This window comes from Bombus vancouverensis, chromosome 9 (genome assembly GCF_051014615.1).
Source record: "Bombus vancouverensis nearcticus chromosome 9, iyBomVanc1_principal, whole genome shotgun sequence".
In the NCBI taxonomy this organism is placed as follows: Eukaryota; Metazoa; Arthropoda; class Insecta; order Hymenoptera; family Apidae; genus Bombus; species Bombus vancouverensis.
In genome coordinates, this window is record NC_134919.1 from 11,495,904 (window position 1) to 11,521,618 (window position 25,715).

Sequence of the window (25,715 nt, forward strand, 5' to 3'; positions counted from 1 at the left end):
ATTCATTTCATTCGTTTGTTTGTTACGGTAGAATTCTATATAAATAAATATGTATTTATTGCAGCTGTATTTATTAATTGCTACTCGATTGCGTGAATTCCACGTACAGTTTACTGATACGTAGGCAAATTCTACTATTTTAATTTAAAATCTATCAACTGATTGATTCGGTTGAACACAACCGGTTGACATATACACGTGCACCTATATGAAATGTTACATTAACTCGTTTAGGAAACAGAGCTGTTAACTGTCTCGTCTGGAATGCGTCTTAAGAACGCTGATTAGAAATACTACGTCCATTAGAAGCCAGTTCTACAAACACTTTTCACTTGCCCTCCGCGTGAAAAGTGTACCAGTACTTACGCCATAGTTCGGACCTAGAAAATTAATGAGAGAAAGTCGAGTTTTTCGAAGCGATTAATTCATTCCTCATACTCACGCCCTTGGAACTTTCCTGTACAATCAGCGACTGCTGGTTGATCGTATACTGCTGGCAAATAAGTTAATTGATCTATTCCTAACAGTCCATTACGAATAAATCGATGAATAGCGGTTGCCATTACCGTAATGTTGACAAATTAACGAACTTACGACTCGGCTGTTAAACTCGTTAAAATTTAACTTCCCTTAAAATGTTCCTGAAATTTTCATTAATCATTTGTAACTTCATTGCAGTAGTTATATTATAGTATAACTGGACTTGTAACTCAATAATTTGCATAACTGAATAACTGAGTGACTCAACTTGACTGGAATTATCATTAAAATTTATTTCAATAATTCGTTAAGCGGAGGACTTGTTGACATTACGATTTTTCTAGTAGTAAATCGACGATTACAATTTTCTGCTGGACACTATATTAAATACGAACTGATAAAATATTTATATTTACATAAACTGGATAATTTCCGTTTAGCGATTCTCCATCCGAGGAATGAAAATTGAAGTTGAATTAAATTATACCCTAAATATAACACTTTTCTAGAATTGGAGTGGAACAATCCACGCTAGAAATATGGCTCGACGTTATAAGGTTAGAGGTTAACTTTGCTCAAGCAGGAAACACGTGAATTCTAGTTCATGGATTAAAATAGTGAGAAAATTGAAAAATATCAGAAGAAATATTCTCCGACCTACAATTTCCTTCCATCGATTAATTTCTAATAAATATCAGCTGCGAAGAACTTCGGTAATTTTCTTCAATAAGTCTGCTAATTACCAACGATCGTTCGTTTTCGATTTCGTGCACAAATGAAAATTGGAAAGGTGGAAATTGAAAATTACAATTGCTCTGCCTAGTTTCATTCCACTATAATCCCTAGCCCATCGATAATAGTAAGAACAAGAGAATTGCAAAATATTCGAGAGCATACAATGACCAAAAATTTGTCGATCATTTGTCGACCAACATGATCGCTCAATAAGTTCGATTTCACGGAGAAATGACAGCTCGTTACATTAAACGCGCATTTCGCAAAATTAGGAACATCGAGTGATCGAACGGTTGCTTCAACTCCGCAGACATGAATTTTAAAACACACGTTTCTCAAAATAATCAGAAAATTTCTAGCTGTCGGAGAAAATATTCTTCGAACAAGAATTTCTTGCGCTCGAATCTCAAACTTCCAAGAAACTGAAATCGCTAGAAGTTTCAATAACTCGCCCAAGACAACGAGTGCCCTCTACATCGACGATCGTTGGAAACTCGTTCGTTTCCGGTTTCACACGAGGATGGAAGCTCGTGCAGCATCAAGTGGAAATTTCTGGATATTACGACCAGCCCGTAAAAACAAAGTGCAGTGAAATTCTTCCGTCTTCTCGCGAGTTTCACTGTTACCTTGATTCAAAGAGAAATGACAAAATAGCAGCGGAAACAGCCGCGATAGATGCAACAACGGCTTTCTATACTTCCTTTCTCTGCATCACGCTACACTTTTCCTGTCCTCGTATTCCGACAATCGAGAGCTATACTCGTTATATTCGATATACTTTGATCTCTACTTTCGTAATCGAGCAATTTGCGATATAACGAGAACGACGTGAATTTGCCTAACGATCGAACATTTTTTTTCTTTCGCAGAACGCTCGTGTAAATGGTCCCATGGTCTGTCACGATGCGGTCGACACTAACGTTGAATTGTAAGTAGATCAAACTTGGACGCGTTTCGAAAACGTATTCGAAAAATGAATATAACCTGATTAGAAATTAATTTTGATATTAGACACGAGATTATCGTTTGATTCGACTAGATGTTATTTGAAAATAATTTCGAATTAATTTATTTGAATAAAATTATTCCTTGAAGCGATCTCGCTTCGAATTATTTCATTTAGTTATCAAGTTAAATAATTTTTCATTTTTATAATAATTATCTATTATGGTTTATTACTTCAAACTACTTATATTATAATTCACTATTTCATTATTATTCTTTATCTTTATTTTGTCCAAGCCTAACGTAAAGCCTTTCTTTGTCTTTTTTGTTCTATTTTAATGTATCTACTTCTTGGATTAATTGCTTACTTACGTTCTTTCTTCGTGAATTTTTTTAAAAATATAATTAACATTTTCTCCATCTGCGTGATATACAAAATACTCACAGGTGTCCTCGCGATGGGCCTCTTTACCTGCATCGGCGCAATCACCGTATCGATAGACCGTTCCGATAACAAACCTGTAAGTAGATACCGTAATCGAGTTGCGGCAATTAATTGTTCTTGCGTGTGTGCAAGCATCGTTGCCTCGATTTGTTTATTTTTACCAGTGTTAACGAATAAATTATGTTATTTAAACGAAGAAAGTACACACAGGAAGAGAACTTCTCTTTTTTATTAAAACACTTTTCATTTCTGTTGAGTTGATGAGAAATAATGTCGGTTTTTTATGAACTGGAAGTAACAGGATGAGTTTCATAAAAACTCTTTTGTTTCAAAGGTAAAAATCATCCTATGAAATTTTACAGTATCAATAAGCTTTATTGATAAATTGAGTAAAACCTTTGTAATATTAGGTATCCTGATTTTTTTATTCATTAGATATAGAGTATCAACAATAATTTATAATTTCTATAAAATGTTTACGTTTACAAGCTATTAGTAGAAGGCATCAATCTTTCGACTGCACATAATGCAAGGGGAAGAACTTCTCCTTTTTCATGTACAAGAACTGAGTTATGTAAACAGTGACCCTTTTTGTTGAAACTCCTAAAACGTTTAACTTCGAAACTGTTTTAATCTAATGCACACTGCACACGATCCATAACAGTCAAGTTATGTACACTAAACGACTCTTCGTTGGCTGCAAAGATGACGTAAATTTTTAGCTAATATTTATCCAATTTCTTTAATCGATTCTTTGCTTATACAAAAAATTGTTACAAAGAATCCTTCGTTGTAATATTAAGTCGAGTGCTGAATATTTAAAAAATTGATGTTATTCTCTTGTCGACTCAACGTTTTATCACTATGACAATCTATTTTATCACTATAACAGTTTATAAGACAAAGTTTAGTCACTAGTGTGTTTGAATGTCTAACGTGAAACATCAACTAAATTTACTTAAACACCAATACATCAATTAATCAATTTATAAAACAAAACTTCAATTCACAGGACATTCGATTAAGATAAAATAACACTACAATGGCTTTTACAAAATATCTAATTATCGTATCAAAAATTACAAACATTTTCGCGAAATATTCATGGAAACTAAACATAATTAGACTGAAATCGAGCCGTGTACAATACAATTGGTGAATGAGATACAACGAAATTGTAAAATCATTTTGACGTTTAAATTAATTTATTTCAAATATTTGATAAACAATTTAATAAAAGCCTGAAAGATAGGTAATCAAAATGCCAGTTAAGACTGTAAGAACTATAGTAAAATTATATTATAGAATTCATGGATATTGACATATCAAAATTGCTTTCTAACTAGCGATTTAACGCTAGTCACGTGGAGTTACTTGACTTCCATAAGATCTATTGTGACGGAGAAAATTTATCTCAATTACACCCTTGAGATAACTAAGCGGAGTAAGGCGTTTGGAAACATGACGACCAAAACAGTCAATCATGATAGGAATTAATCTCAGCCTCGAACAGTCAATATCCGTAAATTCTACTATACAGGGTGTCAAAAGAATGTGATTATTGTTTTTAAACTACGTTGTGATCATTGACATTAACAAAAACCCAAAGCTTGTGAATAAGAACGAAAGAAATTGTTTCCTATTCTTGTTTCTCGATCTTGTTCACAAAAAGTCATTCTTAAATTTTCCAATAATCATATTTACACGAATGATATTCAGATAACACATAAAGGCTCTATCATTCCATTTAACGCTTCACAACCTCGCTACATTTCATCCGCTAGTTAAATCCAATAAATCCAACACACTACTCCTCTAACTTCACTTCACAGCCACCAACGCGATCATCGATGATTGCAAACGGCTGGCGGCCGTTGACGAACGGCTACGAGGAGACGATCGGAACGAACGTTTCCCCATCCAGCAACCTCGAGCGGAATGGTCCTCTTCATCCAGTTCTAGGCAAGCTTCAAGAACACATGGCCGCCTCTGAAAAACTGAAACCTCAACGGAAGGGTAAACCATCTTCCTATCACGACTACAATCCGCCTAGTATACTAGGCAGCTTCACGGTCCTCGGTCATGCTGCCGCGAAAGCACGCGGCGAAGCTCAATCTAACCACAATCATCCTAATAAACATGTCGCTTCTGAGACGCGGGAGTACACGTTTCTGATACCTCCGCCGAAAGACGCGTACCGTTTCGACCTGGACCAACACCGGAAGCCCATTTTACGAGACAGCTCGACGTACTTGCGACAGCCACAATTTGGCCCGCCAGTGCATCAGCCTCCGGATCCAATAAAGGCTGCCACGTATTTTATTAAAGGATATACCTCCACCACGAATTCTCCGTCTTCACCATCTGCACCCACGAAAAATAGACATTACGCTGAACCTTACGTCCCTCAGTTGCTGCAACCACCCAGGTATCACGTGAAGCCCTTTGAATCTCTAAAGGTGTCCAACAACGCGAAGCCATATTTCCAACCACCTGGTACAGCGCCGGCCAACGATTTTGGAAAGGATAAACGACTATCAGATTACGATCACAGACAGAATCATGACAAGTATCCTGGACAGACTCACAACGATCACGTTATTAACCCAGCTAGTACAGGGAACTTTTTCAGCCAAGTGAACCATCCTTCTCATTCTTTCAAGACGTCGTTCGAGAGAGATCCTGCGTTCCTGGTTCACGAAAGCCACGAAATTAGTTACATCACTCCACCTTCTGTCTACAATCCGTTCAACTTTAGACCTTCGTTGCCTTACGAAACTCTACTTCCTCCTGATGTGTATTCATCTTCTACTCCCGCACCCACTACTCCTCGTACGCAGGAATCGAGTAAATTCCAACAACAAAACAGAGATGCTGTACAGGATTACAAGAGACCAAGTCAAAGTAATACGAGTAAGCAAATAGAGAGCGGAATACAAAGTGAACTGCTGCCGACAGCGGGTGTTGGTAATACCTACTATGTGTCAGAAGCTCAGGATCTAACTCCACCACCCTCTTCATGGCCAATTCCGAAGAACAAGTATCAAACGTCCGACATAAATGAGGTTCTACCTCGATTGAATCCTCCGTCAAAGTTCAACCAAGAGCCTATAGTGTCTAACCAGATCCCACAGGCACCAAAGGTAGTGTTCATCGGCCCTCAATCTCAGCAGCCACAGTTCCAGACTTCTGTTTTGCCGATCGATATTCGACCAGAAAGCGGAGAGACGGAATACGAGACTCCAGAAAGTATTTCACTGAAACATTTCAACGAACAACAATATTTGATCCAACAGCAACTGCTGCAAAGAGATCGGCAAAGATTGGCTGAACAGGAGAGGCAACAGCAATTGGAGATCGAGAAGCAACAGCAAGAGGAATTGAAGAAGAGGCAAGAGGAATTGAGGCAGCTGTTGGAGCAGCAAAAGGAAGAGGAAGAGGCTAGGCTGGCTGTGGAATCCGCGAGGAATCAGACGCAGGAATTGGCGAAAGTCACGGAGGAACAATCGCCTTACGCGATCCAGTTGGCAGGATACGAGATCCCGAAGGTTACCACAGACCTGACCGCGGTGATTACCGAGCAGAGCAGCCTTGGCGAGCAGCCAAAAGTTCAACAGTCTCAGGTAGTATTTGTTCCCGTGGAAAGAGTGCTTTATAAAATATTTGGCTACTGCGGAACTCCCGGAAACCGACAGTTAATTCTCCACGGCTTTACTTACGAGATTGGGGGACAGGTTGGGTATTGTTTGGACAAGAACAGCTTCGGGGAAATGCGCAATGAAGCAGGTTTCTTATATCGTAGGAAACTTTCGGAATTAATTTTATTGTGCTACGAAATACGGTTTCTCGTATAGTTCGTGCTAAAACCACTAGACATTTGTTTAGAGTTTTTCTTAGTTTGGAATTTGCTTGGGATGGAAGTAGGGTTTTTTGTATTAAAAAGTTATTTAATGATCTTTTTAATAGTTCTTTATTTAGGGAAGAGGGACTTTTAGAATTAATTAATGAGCATTGTAATAAAGATTCTAAAATACTACGTTTCAAATGATTTAATGGAATTGAGTTTGAATCGAATAATAACAAAACTCTTGCCAAATACAATTAACTAATCGCAAGATCAAAGCTACACATAGGTCTTAACCACGTTTCTCAAATTTTCTAACAAACTTTTAAAATTCCATTGCAGGTAACCCAGCCCGACTACGTGTTCTCGGAGCGCCCCACTGGCCAGGGCCAACAGTATCAGGATCATTCGCAGAATCAGCAAGAGCAAGTGAATTATCGAGAACAGCAGACTGATATACGGCCTCAAAGACCGCACAAGCCATCGCGCGAACACTATAGGCGACGAAAACCGAGTACCACGTCGTACGAGCCAACGCCAACGGAAGCTCCGATCCAAGTTCCAGAAACCTCTGCTCCGGTGACGTTGCACGTTGAGGAAGTGCCTATACAGACGACCACCAGAACCACGCCAGAAACTGTGACTCTGGCGACAGTGAGCACGCAGAAACCCAGGACTCGAAGACCAGGTTCTCCAATACGTCGAAGAAGACCAACGACCACTACTTCTGAACCTGTCACTGTACCATCTGCAGAGGACTTCCTGAAGTACGAAAAACAGGAAGAAGCGATACATCACGTAGACGCTACAAAACGAAAACGAATCAAACCTACGCAATCTGCTTTTGAAGATACAATAGCCGAGAAGAAAGCTAATATCAGAAAACGGCCTGGTCATAGAAACAGGGTGAACCCAGGCGAACCCTTCGAAGCTGAGATCGTCACAGAGATCGTGCACACTCCTCTAAACACGTACAAGAATCCAACTGAATCCATTCAACCCTATAACGAATACACTACTCGTTTCGTGACCAATCAACCTAATCAACAATTCGATTATACGTCTCCAAAATTCGCGACAGTGGAGGATACTACGCAGACCATACCGCTAGAATATTACACTGAACCGACAAAGGCAAGACCAGAAGAAGATCCAAACAACGAAAGTTATAAACCGCAACAGGGTTTAGATGTGGCCACGAATATTCCCCTAGAGGATTTGTTTATCAAAACAGAGGGTAATTACTTCGATCGAGCGACGGTGTTATCCACCAGCGCAAGTATAAGTACAAGCCCAAGTACAAGCCCCAGCGTCACCACGATCGCCTCAACGACGACATCCACGGTGCAATCGAGCACGCAAGCGCCACCCTTAAGCTCCTCTACGAGCAGATCCCACAAGATCCGGCCGATCAGGTACGGGAACACGACCAGGCCGCGCTTTAGCATCAAGGACTACAAGAGCCGGATGGATTACAAGAGCAGATTAGCTCAAATTTCGAGCACGGAGCCGTCTGCAACGCCAGCGCCACACACGAAGCAAAGAGGTTCTAGTCTGAAGAGTCAACAAAGTCAGCAGCAGAACATAGAAGGAGCAAGGGAGACGACAGGGAGATACAAGTACGTCTCGAGGGTAAACTATAGGACATCTTCGCCGAATCCTCCAGTGGTGAAAGATCAAGAGTTGGTGGCTGAAGATACAGCTTCTTCGACGACCGAAAGAACCAACCGTTTTGTGCCAAAGAGAAGACCCATCAACGGTAACGTGTACAGAAGCAGAATCTCAGGAACCACCAGTAGCCCCAATAGATCCCAAAATCATTACGAGAGTGACTCTCAGTCGAAGCCAAGCACAGTTAGAGCCGAGAACGTATTTTCTTCGTCGGTTCGACGACGACCTGTGATGAAAAGCAGACTGTCGACGCAGAGGGAGAGTTCGACCGTAGCGTACACGGATAGAAAAGAAACGGAAGCCACTGAAATGGCCGCGGAAGAAACCAGTTTCTATTCGTCGGTCACAACCACTGGCACCACCAAAGTGGCTGCTAACGAGATCCCCGTTGAAAAGGAAGAACCAGCTCCCACGAACGTTCCGATGAGATCGAACGTGGACGAAGAGGTGAACGAAGCGGAAGAAAGTGAAACTGGACTGAGTTTTCACCCTGAAAATGAGAAGCCTGTAGGACCGGTTCATACCAGTACTGACAAAAGTGTAGACGAAAGTCAACTGAAAGAAACTAGTATCACCGAGCAACATTTTACGACGAAGACAGAGGAAACCACGATACCAAACGACAATAAAAGCACGGAAGCTACGACAGCGTTCGAAGTTCGATCGGAAGAGGAAGAATTGTTTGCGAAAGCGTCGCAAAGCGTGGCGGACCTGACCAGTTCTGCTTCTGCTCTTTACGACAAACCTGGAATGTTCAAGGCCGTGTCCCCAGAAAGCAGAGTCATCACCTCGCACTTCAAAATCCCCACGGACGAGCCGACTCTCCCTATCGAGGCCTTCTTCCAGGAATTGTCGAAGAAGAGCTAAGTGAACACTTTAGAGCTTTTTATCCTTTCAAGAGATCTTTTTCTTAATCGAGAAGGTCGATGATGGTAGCTCTTTAGAGTACCATTTTTAGAGGAACTTCGAGTGTTTCACAGTCTACAATACGTGATCGTGGACGTAACATTTCTTTGTGGAAATTAATCGAGGTATTAATTTGAGTTAAAAGGCGATTGAATGGTGATTTCTTTATTTAAGGAAGGTGATGGTGAGATTAATTTATTTAAGGAAAGAATGCTATATTAAGTATAACAAAAGATGAAAGTCACTCACTTAGACTTTCTAGATTTCTAGATTCATTCTTTTCGTAAAAAGCTTTTATATAGATCCAAGGTGTATCTAAAAAAATTAGCATGTTTGTAGTTAATGAGTTTCATTTTCTCGACAGAGATTCGTTATTCAACATAACTTTATTCGACTCACATTTTTATAAACTCACATTGACCAATTAGAGGCTTGAATATTATTCTTATATAAATTTCTTGATGGAAATTCTATAAAAGATATATGGTTTATTATGAGACATAAATTTCGAAGAAAACATATTAATAGCTTTAGTACATCGTATTCGAAAGATATGGTGATCATTATCTATTTTATACGTTCAAACTTTATCAAGCTCTATAATCGTTAATAGAGGAGTTTGGACTCTCTCTCTCTCTCTCTCTCTCTCTCTCTCTCTCTCTCTCTTTATTGGCCCATTAAAAGTCAACGATGTATGAATATAATATTTGTTTCAGAATATTTCTCAGTTACTTTGCATTGCTGAATTGTGTCTTTCAAGAATGAATTTCAAGGACTTTCTTGATATCTTTCTCGTTTATATTTCTACCATCTCCTCTTCCTCTTTCTTTATTTTATACTTTCGATCTATATGTAATTCATTTTACGAGAAAGAATTAATTTTCGCAGAGACATCATGTCCACGATCTCCTTTACTTTCATACATCATTTCTTGCGTTGTGTAAAAGAAATTGGGAAAATGGAAAATACAAAGAACATTTATAGAAATGTTATTAAATCGTAAAAAATAAAAATCCTTCGTTTGAAAACTAACGGTTGGAAAATAACGATTCTTCTGCGGATGTAGAAAAAAAGAAACTAAAAAAGAAAAATTCTAAAGAATGCAATATATAGAATATTCACATAAATATTACTAGATCGATTTGTTTGATTCTGAATGAAGATAACGATCATTCTAAGAGTGAAATAAGTTGGACAAATTTATGGGAATGCAATACGTACAATATGCATAGGAATATCGTTAGATCAATTTTATTAGATATCCTGTGATGAACATTCGTTTTACCATCGGATTAGTAACTTCGTGGAAAAAACATACCAAATGCACGTGCACTCGATTAGGTTTAATTAAAATTATCTTCACCTTAATCTAGATGTATAAATTATTTATTTAAAATCACACGCGCCACGTGACCATTGAATCTCGTTCGATTATCGCGCTGAAGCATCCCTTATTTTTAACGATGGCGTGCGATATAATATTGTTACTTAAGTAAGATGATAAAATAACGGATGCTAACGGGATGTTTCTGTAAATATCAGTAACTTAGAACGTCTATTCTTGTTCCAAGCTAATTCGATGCTCGACGCTGAATGTTATTTAACACCGTATATGTTACGTTATGGATACATTGACGCTGCTGAAAATAGCATTGGACCGTCCTTAATGTTGATAACAATGTTAATATTAATAGATACATGAAATTATATTAAATTATATTATACGTATAATATTACAGAGGGGGATGTAATTTTCGGTATCGAAGTAAATGGAAAATAACGTAGTAGAATCAATATACAGAGATGTAAAAGAGGAGAGAGAAATTCTACGAATACAATAGAACATTGTTCGTGTGAAAAAAGAAATGCACCAAAGAAGAATTTAACGATCCTCTTTCGTCAACAAGTGGAATTCCATGCTTCGTACGGTACCATTCAATTCGTTTCTCCCTTAAACAATAGATTCAAGAAAATGATATTTCCTGCCGTATATTTTCCACTTACTTCGATCTGCCTTTCAAAAAATTATCCTCTTCTGCGTCGTAATAAAAATCGCGGCAAACAACGTCGATGTGTCCGTTTCTACGCGGAACAGTGAAATAACGAATAAGGTCGGTGTATCGTGTTATTTATATATTAATTAAGCAACTCCATGTGTACACTGTAAATATATTATATATATATATACAATAAATATAGAGTACATAAAATATCTCGTTATTTACATTATACGTTTACGTCGTCGAGCGAGGGAATGCAACGTGTTAGGTCACAAGTCGAAACGTACTCAGATAACACGGCATTAATGTTCCAGATTCCATTCACAAATCCGTTTAATGATCCATTTATGAATATATCAGTCCGTTTCAATCGGTAACATGAGCAGCCATTGACGGTCGAGTAAAATACTAGTTTGAGTAAAAGCTCCCTTTCGCTATGTAATTAAGTAAATGAGGACACCTTTTAAAGTGTGGGGTTTGAGGGGGTGAGGGATCACACGAAGCACAGCACGGTCGCCCATCACATTAATTTTCTATCACACTCTGACGAAGACAAAATAGTACTTTACCCGGCTACGTGCATACAATATACATATGTATCTTTATTATAATAAGCGTCTCTTCGCCACGAAGAGGAACGCGTTAATCGAATTATTATTTCCTTACATAGTCCGCATTGATTACATACGAATACTCATTAATAACGTATTACGTGTGTATATATATATATATAATAGGTGTATAGGCCTACGAAGATTACTTTGATTGTACCTAATTTAGAATTATGCACAGGCCGTACATTACACATCTATTACGCGCGCAACGCGAGATACACTAGTCGACGTCGTCCGATGAATTTCGTTAATTAGTTGTCCGTGTAAAACTCCCATTTTCGTAATTGACAATTAGTTTTTTTTTCTTTTTTTTTTTTTCTTTATTTCGTTTCTTCCTAATTTGTTCAGTCATCCAAGGTACCCTTGTACAATATTCCATATACGTATATACGATATATATATTTATATATTTATATGTACACACATATATATATGTATATATGTATATTATAGATAACAATGTATCAAACTATCAGACAAAGTAGGCACACGCATACCAAAGTATTTACACACTGCTCGCGCAAGGATTTGCGCGAGCCAGAAGTGGACGTTGCAGCTAAACTTCCGGTATATGTATATGCACATCGATAAGTATTCACGCGCGAGTACAGTTCTCTATACACGATGACAGATCGTTCAATGGGAGGAGGGGGGGAAGGATCGATGTATCTACGCGTATAGATCGCAGCAACAAATTGCTGCCAGAAGTTCGCAAGGGGAAGTAGAAACGACTATCAAACGGAAAAGCAAACCTGAGATTCGCGAATCTGGTCGTCTAACTTCGACTTTAATCGAGCCTAGAGCAAAAATTTGTGCGTCTGCAATTGAATATTTGTCTTGTTCCTGTTACACGATGCGACGCTGTCGTAAAGGATGTTGGTCTTTCGACAATTTAGCAATTTCGATTTTTATCCTTCTCGTTATAAAGATCTTTTAAATAACATCAACAGTTAAGTACAATTTAGGAATGAAGAAATAAAAAAATTTTTCAGTGAAAGGGAAACGATTATAATTTCACGACCTTCATTTTTCTTCGTCTTTCGGGCGTAAAAATGCGACCAAATAATAATGGACGCGTTGTTGACGTTATGGTGGTGACGTCAGTAGACAACAATGGGTTAAATTATGGCTTTAATTTTTACAATTCTTACAATGCCGAAATAAATGTCGAGTTCAATTCGCAAGAGGTTAATGTTTATTTTTAAAGAATTGTCAAATTCAATTATATATGAGAAAGAAACGACAAAGACAAAGGCGTCAGACGTGAAAATTTTTACTCTGGACTGTTTTCTCCAAACTAATGCGTAACGATTACTAAGTTACTGTTTTGGTCTATAAACAGATTGGTCCTTGTACGAAACTACGCGGGGGTAGTTTGTGTCGCGAGTGCGACGATGAAACGCTCGACACACGCCTAGGAAACGATGCTACACGCTTATCGATGTACGACACAATCCGCTCGAGAGCTCGTTCTCTCACACTAAGATAATATATTTACTATGAAACCGCAGGCGAAGAATAATCCTTTCGGTCTTAGCAAAATTTAGGGCAGACACGGGCAACTGGTGTCTGCACGGGCAGAGGAATTTCTACTGTAACCTAGGGTAATACGATTTACGAGCACAGAAATCATGAATTCCAGGGAAATATGAAATTTGCATGTGAATTAAGTATATGTAAAAATATTAGAAATTTATTAATACGTTTTAATTATGCAGAGATTTGTCTCTACATTTAGAAACTTATTATATTCTATTTCAACGATATTAGGTAAAGTATATTTAAAGGGTTTGTAACACTCGTTACGAAGAATAACAAACTTTAATGAAGATTTTCTACACTCCATGTAAAAATTTATTGTTCTTTTTTACACTCTGTAGACAAACTGGATCATATAAGCGTAATCTTTCTTTCTCTTATCTTACGGTTCTAGGCTTCAGAAAGATCTGCACAAATTTTTTTATACTTATCGTATTACACAGTCCTTTCGATAAGTCAAGTGCTTGAAACTTTTCTCAATGGAAATAAAAATTCTGTTGGATCAAATGCAACGGTGAAATTTCGCTTGGATTACGAATGACCTAGTTTGCTTTGGAAGTTGTTACTATCCTTTAATGATTAAAGTTATTGCAATTTTATCAAAAAATTAAGCTATTTTAAGCGATAACTCAGATCTAATAAATGCGTCTGTACTCACAGTGTTATCATCAACGAACAGACACGAGTTGCCTATGTCTTTTTCGAAACACCAGGATTTTCCAAGCCCACTATCTTTCGTATTCCGTGAAGAATTTTTTAACGAATCGGTTTCACGTGTTCCGATTCGACAATCGGCAAACTACTATCGATTAAAATGAAGATAATACCAGAGAAATACTGAAAAAGTGGAAGCACAATAGCATAATCAGGCTTCGATCTAGAGAAAAAAAGAAGCTGCCTAATAAATTTGCAACTCAGGATTAATTTTCTTTTACATTAGTTTCTAATCGACATCTTCGATAGTGCTAACGTCGAAATTATATCAAAATACGAGGACCTTCTCCTAGTTTTGTTTACGCGTCATTACAAATTCTCACGTGTCTATGTACAACGAGAATACAAAATGGTAGCAATGTAACAATCAGAACGGTAGAATTTTTTTTTAAAAACGTACTAGAAAAAGGAAGTTGCGCGATATACCGTGTGTGTGTATTGTATATATATAAATACGACGTTATTATGTATACATATAATTCACGGAAATACTTGTCTCCTATAAACCTGTTCTCCATTTGTAGACAGCGTTTTACGATATAACGTAACTAAAGCTGATATCAGGTTTCTGATGCGCTATGCTTAACTATCGTCAGTCCTTCGGCTCGGTCGCTGTTTTCTTCTTCTTCGTTTACTTAATTTACCATCTAAAATCTAAATCTAATTCCGTGACGCGAGCAATGATTCATTTCCTTTATTCTAAGCTTTTACGATGACAGCGTGTCATCAATGATTGGTTTTATTCGGAGGCAATGGGACCACAAATTAGCTTCAGATCTGCCCTGAAGAAGTGAAATTCAACGTCTATGAAACGTCACACGAAACACATACGCGATTACTTCGAAAAAAAACCGATAATATGAGACGCATTTGTCGAATTCGACGTTATATTCGATAATAAAAATTGTGATAATGATTTTTGTAAAATGACAAATCCCTGAAAGAAATTTACTATATTTATAATAAGTTCGTTCTCCCGTTTGATTAAATTCATAAACTTCGAAGATTTCGGTGACGTGCAGATTTTTTCAAGAAAATCAACCTCTTCTATTTCATTTAAACTTTAATTTGATACTTTACAAACAAGATTATTTAAAAAAAGAAAAGAGATTAGGACTTTCATATTCTTGTCTATCCTTTCTTCAAATGGAATTGAAAATTTCAGATAGAAAAGTTCTGGGATGAAGAGATTTCGAATACAATTTTCGATTAAAGTCGTGAAAAATTTCGAGTAGATGAGAATCTTTCGTGTAAAAGAAATCAATATATTTATTTACTATTATTATTATGGACTAAGATTTTGTCCTCCAACTTTCCAGCATTGCAAACGTATAAAAGGTTTTGATATCAGAACTGCAGAAACGAGAGAAGGATAATAAATAATAGAAAATTGCATAGGAGTGACAGACGTAATAAAAATGGCAGCGGCTGTTGGTGTGATTCGTATTCAGGAAGATGCTTTTAAAACGTCAAAGTTTCCAACTTTCAGTTCCTACGATATTAAGTTGAACTGCGGTGGAGGAAAGAGAAGAATTACTTTTCGGCGAAGTATGATACTGTAGGTTCGCAAATATCACAGAAAAGAAAAAATTCCTTCGTTAAATCTGCAGTAAGCGAAAATGCCATTCTGAAGCGGTCATAACGTCAAGAAAATTGATTTCGATATTTCGAATTATTTCAATAAAATTATAAGAACTTATTGTCCATAACGAAAATGTTATAAAATTACGCATGTATTTCTCGAAACAATTATAAATAATGCAATTCCATTAGTTGGACTCGAAACAATAAAACACTGAATTGATTCGATTTAGTACACCTGAATATATTTTAATATTGAAGAAATTTTGTTGAAGATTAATTTTCCCTTCGAATTATAACTTGTCTGTAGAAATAATGCGATTCGACTTCATACTGTTAATCCGAAGCATTTTAATCCACGACTAATAATCTACTTTCCTCGTCTTCATAACTTCAAGACAAAAGACAAGGAGGATGAAACAATAGATAGGACAATTAGCTGATTTCCAAGTGTTTTAATCTACTTATAGAGTTACTGTTATACAAGAGTACCTAATAAATTCAATTTGTTAGCCCTAGTAACTTATGTCTTGTAACTTGTAAACTTTTTCTAATAAGATTAGTTCAGTCGTGCAAGAAAGTCAAGAAAGTAAGGAAAAAGATCATAGCTCGCCACGAAAAACTCGGATAAAAAGAGCATGAAACACGAAGTAAGTGGAATGCACCAAGTTACCCGCCATACTTCGCCAGATGTTGCAGAATAGGTGATTTATGGTTTAAAAGTGTTAGAAAATTCATGTAATGAAAACTCAGTGAAGAATAACGTAGAATATCACATGACTGAAGTTACTCAGCAGCGCAAACGAAAGCTTTTATCTTAATGGAATATATAAATACTCGACAGGCTGGCGAAATGGGCTTCCAGATCTGTTTTCACGATCAATAAACGTATCAAGGCATTTCTTATTCACCTAACTGAACTTCACACGGTGATATCTCTATGTTTCCTTCTTCAATGCAATATTTATTCGAATATCTGGTTGTTTGTTCCCGTTTCGCTTCGTTCCGCCTTTCTTTTCCTATTATTCCTCTAAAACAATACATTTGTGCATTTTCTAAAAGATTTAAGTCCATTCAAATAATCAAAAACCTAGGAATCCTTTCTATTCTTTACACGCGATCGAAATAAAGCGAAAGACGACTTCCTATAATTCTAACTAATTCTTCGTTCCTGAGGTTGAAAATTTGTCAATTTGTTCAAAAGTTCGAACGAACTTATTACGTTTGTGAGATGTGTAATTGGATCTACTTTGGTAAGTAAAACAATTTTAGTGAAAATTCGCTCGGATGAATGTTATACGATTCAGAGGAAACCACGTGGTTTTCAATTTTGTATTATTATCAGTTTCTTAAAATTTCAAGATCGTCTACAATTTTTTTAAGTAGAAATCGAATTCTTTTGTGGAACTACTGGATAATATTAAAGAGGCAATTTAGCTGTGTGTATTAAAATGGTCATTAAAGGGGACTTTTAAAGTGCAATCAATAAATGGTCCCTTTGAAAGTATACAGTATCCATCTGAACCAATTCTTACTAAACTTATTACTACATCGGAATATTTATAGAAATTCATATTCTTGTGGACATAATTAAACAAAATAAAATGCAAATAGAAATGCTGCAATTAAATATTATACCGAGTACGTTATTTCGGTATATTGTGTATGTATGCATTGTAAATATTTACCATACATGCACGATAATCATCACGTTAAATTTTCCATAAATACACAATGATTATTACGTAGCAGTTATTATCCAAAAGACTCCAATTACATATTTCATGTAATTTATACTAAAATGTAGTATGAAAAAATTCCATTTAATTTAATAATTTAACAGCGTGTCAAAAAAGTTTGTCGATCTTCATAGAATCACTTAATTTCACGAAAGAAAAATTATTTCATTGCCTAAAGCAGACGGTCGTCTGAACAATTGTTAAAAATTGGAAAGAGATGATCGACGAGGCCGAAAGACTGACTCGTGATGTACTTCTAACACTTTCAAGCGGGCCCTTCTATTCTACGACCCTTTTTTTTAGAATTTCCATGTGTGGCTTCGGCGTTGGTCCACTTCAGTACGTTATTATCACTTTGTTTCTATTTTTTTTTCTTACTATTATGTTTTTCCTCTCGTTTCGTTTACCTCATTTTATTTCGGTCGCGTCGATCTACAATTGAAAAATCGAAGCTTAGCTTATCCGAGGATCGTATATCGTCGAAATCGAGCGCAATACGCGTGCAATGAAATGTCAACGTCGGAAATTACAGCCAGTTTGTCGGCTAATTTCGTTGATTTCACTCGTTAATCTCGCTTTACCGGAATGATCGTTGTGCCTGCTATCGCTAGAAATGTCTGAAGTACACTATCACTTCCCTAATTATACCAATCTCAGCGTTGTCTGGATTTCTGAGCTTGTTATACCTTAACTTACGATCGATTATCCTAATCGAATTTCGAGAGGAAACATCGAGCTGTAACGACGAAGCGCGTTAAAAACACTTGTACGTGGAAATAATTGCATTCTGAGCAATAGAATGCTTCGTTCTTAACCATAATTGAGATTTTCTTGCCCTAACTGATAAAACGTAACGACGAGAATTAAATTAACCCAAAGCTAATCTCGAAGAGGACCTAAATCGAACTCCACGAGAGAAACTAAATTTGTCGACGATTAAAAGATCAGAGATAGTACTTCTATATAACGCTTCAAACATTTTCAGAATAAATCTTCCCATAAAGAAATCTTTTATGAGATAATCGCAATTACATACGTTAAAATACACCCGAATTTACAATATTTCTGATCTTTTCACGTACAAGTGTCTTTTAATACGAAGAAAACTACTTCAAAGTACCTTTTTCGAAATAGATTTCTCTTAACTACCTTCAACGAAGATCGTATACATACACCATGAGGGAATATGAAAGGATTACTAAAGGCTAAAAAAAAAAAAAAAAAAAAAAAATAGGGTAGAGGAAATTGTGCTAGGAGCACAAGTATTCAAGGGACAGTAATCTATGAAGATACATGGAAACTTGAGTATCCTCGGTTCCCGTGATACTTTCACGTAGCTTCAAGGAACATTGTTCATTTCTTGCCTGTGCCTCCATTCACTTTTTGCTTTGAAAAGCTCGGAAAGTCCGCCTTTTTTCTTCGCGCGACATATGACCGGAAAGAATCGCCATGAGAACGAAGAATCGCGTGTCGAGCTTCTTTCATTCGAACCAGACCGAATCTAACTTGCTTAGATTCAATTTACTATACTTTCCCTTCGTACCAAAGACTTGCCTTTCCTGTTCGCTCTACAAAAGTTATTTCCCCAGAGAATCTCTCTTTAAGCACCATTTTCTATCATACTGACGAAAATATCAATCCTTAACTAGTAGTATCATTGGATTAGGATAATCACTTAATTTTAAGCTATTGTAATTTTACTTAACGTTTTATATTTTACGCGACGTTTATCGCGGATACAGAGTGGAAAATATTAAGTAAAATGTATACAGCTTAAAGTTAAACGTCCTAATCTAAATTTTCGTAGTGATCTGCGATACGATGATAGTCGAGTGTCGAAGAGATACGAAACTTTGCTTATTTTTGAAGGAATCAGCTGTCAAGTGATCTAAGAAATAAAATAAGAGAAGAAGGGCGTATACGTATTCGCAGCTAAAAAGCTAACGAATAATTTTAATAAATCTAACGATGTTACTAAAAAACTAAATATAGTAAATATTTAAAGAAAATCTAGCTATGTCTGAAAATTATTTTCGAATAGAAATATTTCAATTACAAGTGAAACTTGTCACAGAAGAACGTAGGAATGCCTTCGGTAGTACGAGAAATCGATCGAAAGAGAGCCAGTGAAAATATTTCGCGAAATATTATTGGAACGAGAATTCTGGAACAACGGGGCAGTTGCATATATTGAACGCATTACAGCTGGAGAGTTCGCAATTAAATTTTCTATAGCGCCGATAACGTAATAAATATTATTCTTTTCGTCGTGCCAGCGATACGAAATGCCAATCGTATAAAACGAAAGCGTGGCTATTTTTGGAAAACTGAGAAAATCTAAGCAAAATACGGAAGAAAACGAATTCTCTTTTTTCGCAGAAATTTTATAATTCTACAGAGTGACCCGTTTCAATCTGTGTCCCATGTGTGCCTATGCTTCGAAAAGTACGTGTGTCGTGTATCCTCTTTTTTTTATCTTTCATTTCGTATTTTTGTATATTTTGTAGGAATAAAAATTGAATTTGTGAAGATTAAAGGAGGTCGAGGAGGACGCTAGAGTCAAGCAGAGAAAAATCCGTAAATAGCCTCGTGCAGGATATTTAAGCGGGTTAAACTCTTTTTCCAGTCTGCCTCTTGAGATTATGGCTCAATTACTATATACGTTTCTTCAAAGATGCTTTTCGTCGAATTACCTGTAATTACTTCTTCAGATAACTCAGAAGTGTTTTATTAGTCTAATACTGGATAGAGTATGAAAGATCTGTAACCGAGTATAATACAAATCCTATTCATATTCTGCTTTTTAACATTTTTATAATTGAAAGACGCTCTCCTTCAAATCACATACTGATAATTATTTCTGAAAATATTTCAGGAATTTTGTTATTTCTATAGAATATAAAAATCACTTAAGGCTGTGGTTCAAATTTTATTGAAGACTTTCAGTATTCTAATATTTTGCAAAACCTGTAAAAACTTCAAAGTAATTTCGTATTACTCAAAATATGATAGAAGAACAGTGAAAATATTGTTGCTTATTTTCATAAAGAATATGTTTACAATTAATTAATATTATTTATTTTGCTGATACTCTGTATTATCTCCTGTCCTCAATTTACATTACTTTTTTCTCAATATTCCAATTCCTCGCAAAGCTCATAGGAGCTCTGAAGCAATTTTGTGTTCCTTTAAATTCAACAGTAGAATATTAAAGAAGTTTGTCTTTCATTTCCATAAATTATTCAGTAAATGATATGTAATCCATAGAATTGTTTCATCAAAGTCTCAAATCTTACACTAAAAGTTTCACAAAAATTATATCATCGCCATGTCAATCACACTTCCAACCATCTAATAAAAATAAAAATTCCACAACCACTTTAAGAGAATCATAAGCAACTTTGAAATTTTTACTCCGGATTCGTCCATCGATTTTGCCCCATAAAATTCTAATGGCATCTGCCATCTCCTCGAATTCCTCCTTCAATATTCAATCCTTTATATCTGCGTACTTTCCAAACTACACATCTGCATTGATATTTTAAAACGGGACACTCCGTATGTTACGCCGGTCGAATTGAATAGCATAAATCTTAACACGTTTCCATAAAAATGTATGTACATCCATTATCTCGATTATCTATTATAGTCGAATCTATCGAATAAGCAACATCAACTGCTTTTTATCTGTTATAAAAACGGGCAGAAAAATTGCATTATTGCAATACTATTCAACAATCGTTTTAAAAAGGATTCAATTGCAATATTCCTGACGCCTGCACTCGCTATGTAATTTCTTCGAAACCATCGTATCCTCTTGAGACGATAATAATCCTATACATTGCGTTTGATTGGGGTTATTTAAAAAAGCTTATTTCAATGAAATTCCTAAATAAAAAGAATTTACGAAAACGGACATTTAATTTTTGTATATTAAACTGAACATATAACAAATAACATACAAAGAATTAGAAAAGAAAATTTTCATTAGAATGAAAATAGAGATTACAGGAGAAGAATTTAATATACGATCTATAGCTAACATTCTTATCTTTTCTCATGGGGTAGCGATATTAAAACAATAAGACAATTTTATTTACACATTTGCAAACGTGAATGAGTGAATGATATTTCTTTTATTCTCTTGAATATTCTAAAAACTTCTCGTATCTAAAATAAAAAGTCCCGAGGAAGAGTTGAAGAGAAATCTAATGAAAAAATAGTTAAATAAAAAAAAATAGAATTATACCTAAAATTAGATCATCTATAATAGCAAAACTGTGTCATATTAACTAATCAAATACAAGTTTGATAAAATAAATATCGGCAAGATGGATAAATAACAAGGGACATTTTCTTTTACCCCAACCATTACGGATATATTTCTTAACTTCCCCTCGACCCAAACACTATCTAATACGTTCTATATCAGTTTCCGTGAACAAAAACAGGACACCCTGTGCAAGCAATCCGCGTATAAGCACTCACGGCCGCACGATGAATCATCACGTGGATCATAGTCGAGGCACGCGGCAGATTACAGCGAAATGGCAACGCTCGTTCGAGCGCTTAGTCAACGTTATACGTTGGCTGTGTCAAGTAGTGACAGGCCAACATTCGAAGAGTTTCAGGGTTAAAATTGCGATCGAATTTCACGGAGACAGCGGAACCAACGCGGCGGAAACCGCGCCTTGCCGTGGATCGCGCGGCTTAGAATAGAACTTCCGGACAAAGCGATGAATTACGACGAAGGCCCGCCCTCCACGACGGGATTCTCTTTCAGGACTACGGTAACCGATCATTTTCTTTGGCTCAGACTCCATTTGTCGAGCCTGAAGACGTTTTCCCTACTTTCAAGAGAGGGTCGCGAACGATTCGATCTGAATGAAATCTTGCAAACTTGAAGAACAGCCAAAAATATTAGATACGTATCTTTCTCTAACTGAGGTAACTCAAGTTTAAAAGACGAGAACCACGAAGTTCGACTCTTTAAAAGATAACTCGAGCAGGTTAAAATTAAGGTTAAGGTTAAGATTAAGGTTACAGGATAAAATTATTTAAAGTCGACATTAAGAGTAACGTTAATGGTGCGATTGCACAGTCGACTTGCAGAGAGAATTTCTTATGATAACTGACGAGGTAGTTATATGTATGTAGCAGTAGGTAAAAGAAATGTTAGATACAAGCGGTAAGGACAGTTCGCAGTCCTCCCTCGTTTCGTTAGTCGTCACTTACTCTGCAACGAAGTGCAAGATCGGAGGAAAAGCTTTCCTCCAGTTTCGGTGAATCGATCTTTTTCTTTCTTCGGGGTGTTTCACGTGCTACCTTCACGCACCAGGGTTCAAACTTTCATATCGGATAGTTAAAGGAGGAATTTGGAAGAATTTCGCGATCTCTGATCTGAATTAATGTAACTTCAGTTATTAACACTGTATATGAGAAGTGCAACGTTATACAGAGTATTTGCTACATATAATGTACATAGTTGATCAAGTTAAAGAACGATTCTACGCGTAAATATTAAATGTCCAATGGTTAATTGATGAATTGATTTGAAGAATTGATTTTGAACATTTATTCGATACGCGAACACCAAATTGTGCGGTAGCTTCGAGTATCTCGATATTCTGTATTTTCAAAATCTTAGATGCGAATGAATTCTTTCCTTTAGATACTCTTTATCGTTGTATCATCGGATAGAGTCTTCATTCTAATTGCTATAAATATTTCTGAATGCAAACATGCATGGAAACAAGATATACGTGAAATCAGTGTAAGGCTGGGCACGCAGGAATAAAGTTTCGAAATCGATTCTCTTGGAGATTAAGCTTCGATTAGAAAAATGTTTGTCTACATTTTCAATTTATTTTTGCACATAGAATCATCCCTTAGCTTCATATTATATCGTAGAGAATACTCTGTATATAGAGTAAAAGTGTGTTAATCTTGATTTAGTGTTTGAAAGTTCGAAACAAAGTTGCAACTAACTTGAAGGGATTCAGTGGAATTTAATGGCGTGTAATTCGAGTGCAAGTAATAGATTTTAGTAGTGGCGTAGAAGAAGCATGAAACCTATCGTAGAAATATGCAATTTCAATTTGGTGGAATCGTTGGGGAAGTTTCGAAACACGGTTACAACGTAGTGCTTCTGATTATTATCTGTGATTTGAGTGTTGCTAATGGATCAGTATGGGATTAGTTTAGTACTGGTATAGTACTAGTACGGCACACGAGGTGTACAGTGTCGTGACAAAAGTATGTAACCGTGATTAAGTGTTTGAAGTTTCGACGCAAGGTTGCGACTGAATTTGCGGATAAAGTTCGTGAAGTGTAACGATCTATGATTTGAATATCATGGTGGCGGATTATACAAAGTAATATTATTCAATGTGCAATGTTATACGATACCGTAGTGGAAGCATGTAATTTCTATTAGACGCTGAACGATATGAAATGAAATTATAATTAAACTTGAAAAATATTTTTAAAGAAATTCGATGACCTATGATTCGAGCAATATCGATATTCGTTGTACGAATGCTTGAAATAAAATTGTAATTACATTCAAGAATAGCCTTAAAAGAATCTGTTAACTCGCGATTGTTGATTGAAACACTGATGGCGTAATATATGAAAAATATTTCTACCGCGATAGAAGTATGCGTTAAGTACGTAAATGAATTTTTAATAACTATTTAAAGTATAAATATTGTCCTGTTTTGTGGCAGTTTGAAAGGAGTATTACCTCTTTTCGTGACTTAATTAACTAACGGAGACCTACATATTTTTATACAACGTGAACCACACATAAAATTCAAATCTTGTTTGAAGATGCATAAAATGAAATTACAAACCTATAATTTCCTATGTTTGATATTAAAATAATCCTAAACGCCATTCCATTTAAATATGTGATTATGCTTAATAGCATATGACAATGTACGGTTTGTACGTCAGTCGCGAATGATTTTTATTTATGACGTTGTCTATGGAGTTATTTATTTTACAAAAGAAAAAGAAAAATTATTAATCGTATTAGTACCAGGCAAGATTTCTCGTGGAAAGGAACGCGCGTTAGAATTTTTCCGCCAAAAGCTTTCTAACTTTCGAAAACTCGTACGATTCGTCTGCATTTAGGGTGACTAGAGTGTTTGTTGAACTGATTTACGACGTTTACGTATTCGAGTGAAGCAATATCGCTGGCTGACAAGTTCTCGAAGTTCGCTTACGTCTGTTTGGAAGACTCTAACGGGATTATTTTATCTGTTAGCGAAGTTGTTACAAAAAGACGGAAGTGTCACTGCCATTTCGCACGGTTCCACTAATTGTGAAAGTTTCTATACGGACGTCACGACGCAAAAAAGGCGACGGTGGGTCTCATTATTAAAATTAACAGTGAAATTAGTTGCTGTAATCGCTATAATTAATCAAAGCTGTAAAACTGATAATTTGCTACGAGGAGAGTGAATCCGTGTGAAACAGACTTTATAATTATTACGAACTGCATTCATTTGTAATTTTAAATATGGGAAAGTTCTTATGATTGCAGCGAAAAAGAAATGACATAGGAAAGTGACATTTACAAAACGTAGAAAACGTGAGAAATACGTGAAAAGTCCATTTTTGTTGATTCTTTATTCCGATGTCACTTGATGGCTAATATAATTGAATAGCGAAAGAGACAACTTTAAAGTCCTTCAAGTTCGCGACAGACTGATGAACTTATTATAATTTTAAAACTGCTGTTTCATACTTTTCCAAGAATCAGACTTCTCTTTTAAAACTTGATGAGAAGATCACAGAAAATCGAAATGACGTTAATAATAAAATGAGAAAAAAATTTCAGTCCTACAAAAAAAAAAAATCACAACAGAACAAAGTTAGAAATTGAAAAATGATTTATTCTCGGGATAACCCAAATCCACCACGATCTTTCTTCAAACCACTTTCAACCCTTATCAAATATTCGATCATTCAATCTTTATAAATAACACCTTTCTCTGACCTATCTGTTATACAATATTTCCCCTCGCAAAAAGAATTCTCAATTTCCCCCGAAGCTTCGATATCTCTGTAGCAGTGCTTAATCACGAGACCTCTAATATTTTACTGAAACCTTGTGGATTAATTTCGTTCATAGCGAAACTCGATATGTATGTTCAATTTCATATTGCGGCGAAGAGGATTTACGTGTTCGTAAGCGTACGTTTCCCCCTTTATGCGGCACGTTCTATCGGAATTTCATCTTTCCGGAGGTTGCATCGTTCTGGAGGATACATTCACAGAAATATCGCCGAGCTTCACGGGGCAACGGATAAATTACTCTTATCGGACATACGAGTTTTTCGCGGTCATCTAATCGACGCAAACGAAAGAAAAACTCGATTACCCGAGCTTAACTTCAGCCGCGAAACGTTGGACGAGCAAAAAAGTACCGACCCAGCCTTCTTCCCTCTCTGCATTCGTTCCCGCGAGTAAGATCGCAGATAGAAATTACATCCA

The 25,715-nt window shown here is 36.3% G+C and overlaps 1 protein-coding gene across 1 annotated transcript in view; it reads left to right on the forward strand.

Moving 5' to 3' along the window:
* The window catches only part of LOC117163693 (uncharacterized), a 50,911-nt gene extending 40,794 nt beyond the window's left edge, over positions 1 to 10,117 (forward strand). Inside the window, exons 2-5 of the mRNA XM_033346222.2 lie at positions 2,085 to 2,143; positions 2,608 to 2,681; positions 4,438 to 6,228; positions 6,792 to 10,117. Coding sequence (XP_033202113.1) covers positions 2,098 to 2,143; positions 2,608 to 2,681; positions 4,438 to 6,228; positions 6,792 to 8,987 — 4,107 coding nt within the window. The 5' untranslated portion in view covers positions 2,085 to 2,097 and the 3' untranslated portion in view covers positions 8,988 to 10,117. The remainder of the gene's footprint in view (positions 1 to 2,084; positions 2,144 to 2,607; positions 2,682 to 4,437; positions 6,229 to 6,791) is intronic.
* The last annotated feature ends 15,598 nt before the right edge of the window (positions 10,118 to 25,715 follow it).